Source organism: Cyanistes caeruleus, chromosome 15 (genome assembly GCF_971803275.1).
Source record: "Cyanistes caeruleus chromosome 15, bCyaCae1.hap1.1, whole genome shotgun sequence".
Taxonomy (NCBI): Eukaryota; Metazoa; Chordata; class Aves; order Passeriformes; family Paridae; genus Cyanistes; species Cyanistes caeruleus.
In genome coordinates this window covers 3,482,599-3,491,732 of record NC_141715.1, presented here as the reverse complement: position 1 = coordinate 3,491,732, position 9,134 = coordinate 3,482,599, and the positions used below count along the sequence as shown (strand labels likewise).

At 61.6% G+C, this 9,134-nt stretch overlaps 1 protein-coding gene across 2 annotated transcripts; it reads left to right on the top strand.

Annotated features, from left to right (window-relative positions):
- Positions 1 to 2,139: 2,139 nt before the first annotated feature.
- On the top strand, positions 2,140 to 8,769 carry FGFR4 (fibroblast growth factor receptor 4). Of its 2 annotated transcripts, XM_086852318.1 has the most exons (18): positions 2,140 to 2,329; positions 2,682 to 2,786; positions 3,735 to 4,004; positions 4,110 to 4,199; positions 4,322 to 4,488; positions 4,574 to 4,697; positions 4,980 to 5,170; positions 5,285 to 5,423; positions 5,507 to 5,700; positions 5,928 to 6,073; positions 6,217 to 6,338; positions 6,438 to 6,548; positions 6,685 to 6,875; positions 7,283 to 7,405; positions 7,481 to 7,551; positions 7,817 to 7,954; positions 8,022 to 8,127; positions 8,207 to 8,769. In XM_086852318.1, the coding sequence occupies exons 2-18, from the start codon at positions 2,714 to 2,716 to the stop codon at positions 8,351 to 8,353; spliced, it is 2,403 nt and encodes an 800-aa protein (XP_086708444.1). In that variant the 5' UTR covers positions 2,140 to 2,329; positions 2,682 to 2,713; the 3' UTR covers positions 8,354 to 8,769. The 2 variants fall into 2 exon arrangements, with proteins under 2 accessions (XP_086708444.1, XP_086708445.1); XM_086852319.1 differs by lacking the exon at positions 3,735 to 4,004.
- The last annotated feature ends 365 nt before the right edge of the window (positions 8,770 to 9,134 follow it).

The window sequence follows — 9,134 nt, the reverse complement described above, 5'->3', positions numbered from 1 at the left end:
ATTTACTGCCTGGGGGAAGGGGCAGGGGCGGGAGGATGGAGCCCCAGCATGCCGACACCCGCCTCTTGTGCGTGCTCAGTGCCGCGGGGCCCCGCATATGTAAGCAAGGCCGAGGGTCTGGCCAGGGGGTCATCTCCCCCAAAGGGGCATGGGGCGAGAGGGATCCCTCTGCCCAATCTGTGGAGTTCTGAGAACACACTTCCTCTCTGGGTACCCTGCTGTGTCTGAGCTAAACAACCACAGGTCACACATCCCTTGTACCACAGTGATGGGGGCAGCCCATGAGCTGGAAGAGACAGTGGCCCCAAAGGAGGGTGCTGGGGCAGGGGAGCACCCACAGCGCAGAGTGCTGTGCTGGCACAATCCCCCCTTGTTGAGCTGCTGGCGTGGCAGAGGCCGTTGTGGTGCTGCCGGCAGCGGGTGGCAGGCGGTGGGGCTGGGCTGCTGTGAAGAGCTTTTTGTTTGCCGTCAGTTGCTGTTATAAATCAAGCCAGGCAATCCAGCCCCGGCCCAGCACTGCCCCACAGCAGGGAGGTGACCAGTTCCCAGCCTTCAGCAGAGCCCCACCAAGCCCTGGCCTGTACCTGGCACTGCTCTGGCCCAATGGGGATGTTTAGTGTGACACTGGGCAAGGTGCCCACACTGGTCTGCTTGCCCTTCTTCCACTCAGCATTGGGGAACCCTGGGATACAGGGAATCCTTCCATGTTCATCTCAGGCTGTGGCTCCCATAGGCTTCCCAGAGTCCCAGTCTCCCTGATGTTCCCAGCACTGGGAGTGTCCCCTTCTCTCTGGTTTTAATTTGGTTTTGGTTCGAATTGAGCTGAACCCAACATTTTTCTGTGCTTCCGGCACGCTGTGAACTCTGCAGGGGCGGCCGCTGCTCCGTGAAATTGATGTTCTCGTCCTCTTCACGCGTCAGCAGGAATGAACAGCTGCTGGGGGCTGCTGGCCCCCAGGACTGCTCTGTGCACCTCTGCATCCCAAGGGGACACCAGTACTCCAGACAGGGAGCAGCACGGGGTGGATGGTGCTGTGGGAGATTGTAGCACCAACCAGACCTCACACTGAAACCATGTCATGCTGGAAGTTGCTGGTTTGGCACAGTGGAACAGCATGGACAAGGCTGTGCCCAGGACTTGCGGTGTGGCCCTATGGAATGAGGGGTGACCACACTCACTCAGGGCCTCAAGATCCACGCCAGGCATGGGCAAAGCTGTGTGTGGGGCTCAGCACAGCCCTGGAAGATTTTGCTGGGAAGCAGGTGGCAAAGCAGCGGTGATACAAGAAAGGAGAGCAGTTCTAGGGCCAGACCTGGCCATATACTGCAGGACACTGACCCCTCTTGATGGCAGCAGGATGCTTAGGGGACATGGTTCCCTGGGATCACACCAGTTCAGTGTCTGAAGCAAAGTTTCCCCCAGAGCCCTGGTGTCCTGCACGGGCCAACAAGCAGCAAGGCCTGGGCATGGTGGGGTTTGCCGGCCCCAGCACAGGCAACAGCATAGGGAAGGTGAGGGCAAAGTGTTTATGGGTCGGATTAGGCCACTCCAATGCCGGCTCGAAGCTTACCCACATTTTATGATGCTCCGTTATAGGCTCCTAATGAGGGTCACAGCCACTTTATGGCACCAACACCGATAACACTACAGCTAATTATGGCACAATTAGCGTGTGGGATGCTGGGCACCCAGCAACACTCAGCGCCCAGCCTGGGCCACAACACCTGCTTGGGGCTGGAGTGCTCCCACTCCGAGCAATCGGGTGGGAAACGGGGGTGGCCTTGCCTCCTGTCCCATCTGCTGCTCCCCACGCGTGGGGTCTGCCTGGAAGACTGCACAGAGGAGCAGCCCCGGGTGTTTTGCAGCTCCCTGCGTTCCCCCACCCACGAGGGGAGGCTGCACCGGCAGGGCCGGGACAGAGGGGCCCGGGGGGCCACCTCTCCCTGCTGGGGGGTAGGGCGGGTGCTGCCCCCCTACTTCCCCCGTCCAGCTCGGCGGCGGGTCGGTTTGCCGAGATGCCAGCGAAGTGGGGCCGGTCGCCGCCCCCCCCTCCCGCCTCCCCAGCGCTCCGGGCGGGGCCGCTGTAACCCGAGCGCGTCCCTACAAAGTGCCCGCGCCCCCGCGGCGGCGGCAGAGCGGGGCCGGAGCCAGCCCTGAGCGAGCCCCAGCCGTGCCGGCAGCCGGAGCCGTCCCGAGCCCGCAGCCGTCCCCGGCCCTGCCGCCATGGGGCCACGGTGCGGGGCGCGGCGGCGCTGAGCCCGCTGTCCCCGGACTTTGCCCCGGCCCGCGCAGCACAGGCGGCTCCGCCGCTGGAGCCCGTCACCGCCGGTAACCGCGCCGACCGCGACCCTCGCCCCCGGCACCATTCGGGCCCCCCCTCCCGGGACACTCTCCCCCTCCCTGGGATCCCCCGCAGTCCCCTGCCCCCGGTTAACCTCCCCTAGCGCCCTGATCAGGCTGCCGCTGGCTGGAGAGATCGGATTCCCGGCACGCAGACGGGGTGTTTCCCACTCTCCGTGCCCATTCCCATTCCTGCCCCGGGATCCCCGTGCTCTGCCTCCCGTCCATGCGCACCCACCCTCGCCGTGACCTGGGGACCTCGACTGCTTCTCCCCGGTGCCTCGGGAGAGGAGGGGGCTGCCCGCCCGGATCCGCTCACCCGCCCCTGCCTGTCCCGCAGGGTGGGACCCCCGCGCTGGGGGGGCCTGGAAGATGCGGCCCCTCTTGCAGGTCGTGGCGGGGCTGCTGCTGGCGGTGGCTGCACAGGGCAGGGCGATGGAGCCAGGTACGGCTGCGGGGGGCGAAGCGGAGCCGGGGGGCGGCGGGAGTGGGGTCGTGCTTTGTGAATACTTTCTCCATCTCAGCTGGGCGGCGATCCCCCGGGCTGGGATGCGGGTGCTTGTCCTGGGCACACAGCCCCACCGCTCTGCCTGCAGAGCAGGGCTGGTAGGAGCTGGAGTCACGGCACAGGGACCAGCGTTTCCATCACTGACAGGAGCAGGGTGGCTCCAGCCAGGCTGTCCCTGTGCTGCGGGGGCTTGTCTCTCTCGGTGAACACACGTGGCAGAGAGGGGTTGCGAGACCGCTGTGGGCTGTGGCTGCCGTGTGTGGTTCCTGGGGAGGTGAGGGCAGTCTGTGCATCGAGGTGGTGGGAGAAGGACGTGTCCCCGGGGAGCAGAGACCAGCTGCCCCCCATCCCTCCCGTGCTGGCCATGCAATAGGCTGGAGACGCGCTCATGCCCTCCAGGCTCCTGCACGTGGGCAGTCGGGCTGCCGTGGTATCGCTGTGCTGGCAGCCAGGTTGATTCTGGTCTCCACGTGGACACGCTGCTGCTGGCCATCAGCAAGCTGGGCTCCTGTGCCAGCCCGGGCACTGCCGGGGACAGCCAGGCTGTAGGGGTCCCAGGCGGGCTTGGGGCTTGTAGGAGTTCAGGGATGGATGTCTGGAGGGGTTTGGTGCCCTCCTTCAGTAAGGCAGAACAGGCTGGAGCACCCTGCACCACTGGGAGTGGTGGAAGGATGGTGGCGTGTGTGGCCTTGGACGAGGACATGCCACTGGGGATTGTCCCCATGCTTCAGGGCAGAGTCCAGCCCTTATCCGCTTCTGAGGTGGCAGAACCAGGCTCTGGGCTGTGTCACACAACATGCTCTCCACACTAGGACAGGGATATGGAGGGGTCCTGTTATCAGAGAGGGGTGAGCACTGGGGTGGATGCTCACCACATCTCTCCAGAGCTATTTGAGAGCCCCTTGCTGGAGTCAGAAGAGGAACATCTCCTACTGGACCCAGGCAACACATTGAAGCTGTACTGTGATGCCAACCAGAGTGGTGCCAGTGTGATCTGGTACAAGGAGTCCCGGCCACTCGTCTCGGGGGGTCGCATCTATCTCCGGCAGAGCCTCCTGGAGATCTCAGAGGTTGCCTACGAGGACTCAGGGCTCTACGTGTGCCGGGCACGGGGAACTGGGGAGGTCCTGCGCAACTTCACCATCTCTGTCGTGGGTAGGAGCCCCGGCAGCACCCAGCTACCCCTGGGGCAGCAGTGCAGCCACTGCCCACCCAGCCCTGCAGGCAGGGATGTCCCTCTCAACTCGTTTCCCTTTGCAGACTCCCTGGCATCAGGTGATGATGATGAAGATAGTGATGGGGAGAGCCCCCACGGAGACCGAAATGAGGAGTCAGTCTATGTGCACAGAGGTCAGTGCCACACCGGGGCACTACAGGAGAGGGCAGGTGGGGCAGAACCAGGGGCATGGGGCACTCCTGCCTCCTGCTCCGAGCACAGGCCTCCTCCCACTGTACATCCTGCATGTCCCCAGCTCCTTACTGGACTCACCCACACCGGATGGACAAGAAGCTGTATGCAGTCCCTGCAGGGAACACGGTGAAGTTCCGCTGCCCGGCCTCAGGCAGCCCCAGCCCCAGCATTCGCTGGTTCAAGAACGGGCGTGAGTTCCGAGGAGAGCACCGCATCGGGGGCATCCGGGTATGGCCAACTCCTCCCACCACAGCTTCCCTCCCAGGATCCATCTTCCCCAACTCACCTCACTGCCTTACCTCCCACTCTGCAGCTCCGGCACCAGCACTGGAGCCTGGTGATGGAGAGCGTGGTGCCCTCTGACCGCGGCAACTACACTTGCCTGGTGGAAAACAGGTTTGGCAGCATCCACTACAGCTACCTCCTGGACGTGCTGGGTGAGAGTTCCTCAGCATGGTGCTGATCTGGGCTTCCCCATGCCTGGTGGGGTCAGGGAAAGGGGTGGAGGAGCCTCTGTTCATGGCCTGTCCACTGATGCAGCCCATGTGTCCCTCACACCCCAGGGATATGGGATGGAGACCAGGCTCAGGTTGCGCTGGTCTGTTTTAGAGCTGGGGAAGGGCTCTCTGTGGCTCCACGGTGGGTAAAGAAGGAGGGAAAAAAGGAGCCTCTGGCCTTGGCCACCATGTCAGTGACACTGCTCTGCTCCCTGTGCACAGAGAGGTCCCCGCACAGGCCTATCTTGCAGGCTGGGCTGCCTGCCAACACCACAGCCCTGGTGGGCAGTGATGTGGAGTTTTTCTGCAAGGTCTACAGTGATGCCCAGCCCCACATCCAGTGGCTGAAGCACATTGAAGTGAATGGCAGCAACTACGGTCCTGATGGGGTCCCCTATGTGCAAGTGCTCAAGGTAATAAGGGCTGGAAGCACTCAGGTCCCAGATACTCATGCTAAAGTGGTGACAGGGGTGCACAGAGCCCCCCAAGGAAGAGGGATACTGACCATCCATCCCTCTCTCTGACAGACTGCAGATATCAATAGCTCTGAGGTGGAGGTGCTGTACCTGCGCAATGTGTCCATGGAGGATGCTGGCGAGTACACCTGCCTGGCAGGGAACTCTATTGGCCTCTCCTACCAGTCTGCCTGGCTCACCGTCCTGCCAGGTAGGGATGGGGACCCAGTGTGGGATCTGGGATCACCAGCACACAGAGTCCATGCCTCAGGCCAGCTCCTTCACTCCCTGCAGAAGAGGAGCTGGTGCGGGAAGCTGAGGCCCCTGAGACCAAGTACACGGACATCATCATCTACACCTCGGGCTCACTCGCCGTGGCCATGGCCATTATCATTGTGGTGCTGTGCCGGATGCAGACTCAGTCGAGCAAGCAGCACCTGGAGCCCATGGCAGTCCACAAACTCTCCAAATTCCCACTCATCCGACAGGTGGGTACCAAACTTGAGCCCTGGTAATGCAGGGGACCTTGGTGACCAATGGGCTCTATGAGTGCCACTTGTGCCCATCACACCTTTCTCTGCTGCCAGCCTTGGGGCTGCCCTTCCCACTGCCTCATCCCATTGCTCCAAGCAAGGGTCTCTGCTTTTCTGTTGTGCCTTTGTTTGTCCCTGGAGCATGGGATGAGATAGCTGAGGACCTGTGTCTCTCTCCACAGTTCTCCCTGGATTCCAGCTCCTCTGGGAAGTCCAGCACGTCCCTGATGCGCGTCACCCGTCTCTCCTCCAGCTGTGCCCCAATGCTGGCTGGTGTCATGGAGCTGGACCTGCCCCTTGACGCCAAGTGGGAGTTCCCCCGAGACAAGTACGGTGCCACACAGGGCAGGGACAGGGGCTGCTCTTCCCAGCTGCCCTAGGGACAGGAGCATGCAAGTGGTGGATGGGGAGGTTTCTGGCCACCATAAGGCCATCCCTGTGATTTCTCATGGTTCTGCTTGTCCCTGCCAGGCTGGTGCTGGGGAAGCCCCTGGGGGAAGGCTGCTTTGGCCAGGTGGTGCGGGCAGAGGCTTACGGCATAGACAGGGATCGGCCAGACAGAGCTGTCACCGTGGCTGTCAAAATGCTGAAAGGTAACAGCTCCTGTGCCAGTGTCCTAGGAACAGAGGTGGCATCAGCACTGGGCAGGGGTGCCACCCAGCTGGCATCGTGACACAGCCCTCCTTCCTTAGACAATGCCACCGACAAGGACCTGGCTGACCTCATATCTGAGATGGAGATGATGAAGCTCATGGACAAACACAAGAACATCATCAACCTCCTGGGAGTCTGCACACAGGATGGTGAGGGGGCTGTGCAGGCAGGGTTCAGGCAGGGCATGGGCATGGAGCAGGGAGGGGATGTGGACTACTGGGGTCAATGGCTAACTGGGAAGGGACAAGGCAGGACAGGGGTTGAACAAGTGGTCACCCTTCCCAGGGCCGCTGTACGTGATTGTGGAGTTTGCTGAGAAGGGCAACCTGCGCGAGTACCTCCGTGCCCGCCGGCCCCCGACACCTGACTACGCTTTTGATGTCATGGCAATGCCTGAGGAGCAGCTTTCTTTCAAGGATCTGGTCTCCTGTGTCTACCAGGTGGCCCGTGGCATGGAGTACCTGGAGTCCAAACGGGTACGGCTGGCATGGCCTGCGTGGGGTACCTGTGCTGGGCACAGCTGGGGAGGGCATGGCAGTGACAGAGCAGCTGTTTACCCCTGGTGAACCCACTGTCCCTGTGGAAAGAGAGCCCAGCCCATTCCCATAGGTTGTCCAGAGCCTCCCAGCCCCATCCAGCAAAGCTCAAGGCAGTACCTCCCCCAAAATGTTGGACTCAAAGCCTGACCCACCTCCTGGGGAAGTGTATGTGGCTCCTCCACTGTGCCTGTCCCTGCAGCCAGCCCAATGATGGGATGGCCCCACCACTGCAGAGGTGCTTGGGGGGGTGTGTGGAAGTGAAACAGTGATTTCAGTGTTTGAAGGGGACATGTGGAGCTGGAGTCACCATCTCACACCCCTGTGGGTGTTGCTTCCCCCTGCAGTGCATCCACCGTGACCTGGCTGCCCGCAACGTGCTGGTGACAGCAGAGAGTGTGATGAAAATCGCTGACTTCGGCTTGGCCAGGGATGTTCACGACATCGACTACTACAAGAAAACCAGCAATGTGAGTGGGGCTCCTGGGAGAGGGGCACAGGGACCCCCAAGCAGGGCTGAGCTGAACAGGGGGTTGCTCTCATAGGGTCGCCTGCCAGTGAAGTGGATGGCACCTGAAGCCCTGTTTGACCGTGTCTACACCCACCAGAGTGATGTGTGAGTCCTGAGGGGAATGAGGGTCTGTTGGGTGTGGGCTGAAGATGTTGTTGGTGTGGGACAAGGCAGTACTGTGGGGTTATGCATGTAGTGAAGGGTCCCCATGAGCAGAGTGGGAGTACTCTGTGGGGACAGCGGGGCACATATTCCCCAGGGGTGATCCACCTTCTCCCATCCCTGCTCCCACAGCACTGCAGGGTGCAGTGGGCCAAACTGGGGGAGAACCCTAGGATCTATCTGACCCCTCTGCTATGCATGATCCTAGGTGGTCCTTTGGGATCCTGATGTGGGAGATCTTCACGCTGGGGGGTTCCCCCTACCCTGGCATCCCTGTGGAGGAGCTGTTCAAGCTGCTGAAAGAGGGGCACCGCATGGACCGGCCATCCAACTGCACCCACGAGCTGTGAGTACCAGCCAGGTGGGTGAGCAGGGGGCAGGGTGAGACCCTGCTAACACTCTCTCATCCCCAGGTACATGCTGATGAGGGAGTGCTGGCATGCCGTGCCCTCACAGCGCCCCACCTTCAAGCAGCTTGTGGAAGGGCTGGACAAGATCCTGGCAGCCGTTTCAGAGGAGGTGAGAGGAGGGGAGTTGGTGGGTGAGGGGGGGGCAGTGTGGGCAGCACTGGTGGTCATGGCACCATCCCTTCTTGCAGTACCTGGACCTCTCCATGCCCTTTGAGCAGTACTCACCCTCCTGCGAGGACACGGCCAGCTCCTGCTCCTCTGATGACTCCGTCTTCACCCATGACCCGCTGCCACTGGCTCCCCGCCTCTTCTCCTATCCCACTGTGAGGACTTAAGGGAGGGCAGGGAAGGGTGATGCTGAAGCCACCTCTGCCCTTGCAGGGAGGGGGTCCAGATTCCCAAAGGTCCCTGTTTTGTCCGGGCTGAGCAGTAGGTGGGCAGGGTCCTGAGCCACAACACTGGGACAGGGCGTCCCTCTCTCCAGGCTCCTTTTGGGCACTGAGCCGTCAGCCCTGGCTGAGATCTGCCTGGTATTGTGGGCCAGCAGGAGCTAGAGCCTCTCCAGGTGGGCACTGCCTGGGATGCCCATGGCATTGCCCAGGGAGATGGGCTTTGGCCAGCGCTTCAGTGGAAGTATCTCTGGGCAGGAGCCCCGCTGCTGCCAGGCTCCTGCTGCATCTGTACATAGCCACAGAGATGAATATTTATGTACATGAAATATCAACCTGATAAATTATTTTTTTGGAATACATCCCAGTGCAGTTTCTGGGCTGCTCCTGGGGCGCAAAGGGCTCACCTAAGCTTGGAAGGCAGGTCAGGCATTGCCTCCTCACTGCCTCCTTGCCCCAGCCAATACAGCGGCCTGCAATCACTCCTGGGGGACGCAGAGACAGTGCCACAGGTGCAGGAAGTGATGTCCCCACTCCTGTGCCTCCAGGCCTGCTCCAGCACAAAGCACCCTCGCATCTGTTCCCCATTAGCCACTGCTGCACTAAGCCACCGTGAACTCCGCTACCAGCATTGCCCTGAAACCGATCCCCCAACTGCCAAGGGCTCCCAGGCTGGGAAAGTGCTCTGGGGCCCAGCCCCATGCACTGGAGACCTCCCTCACCCTCC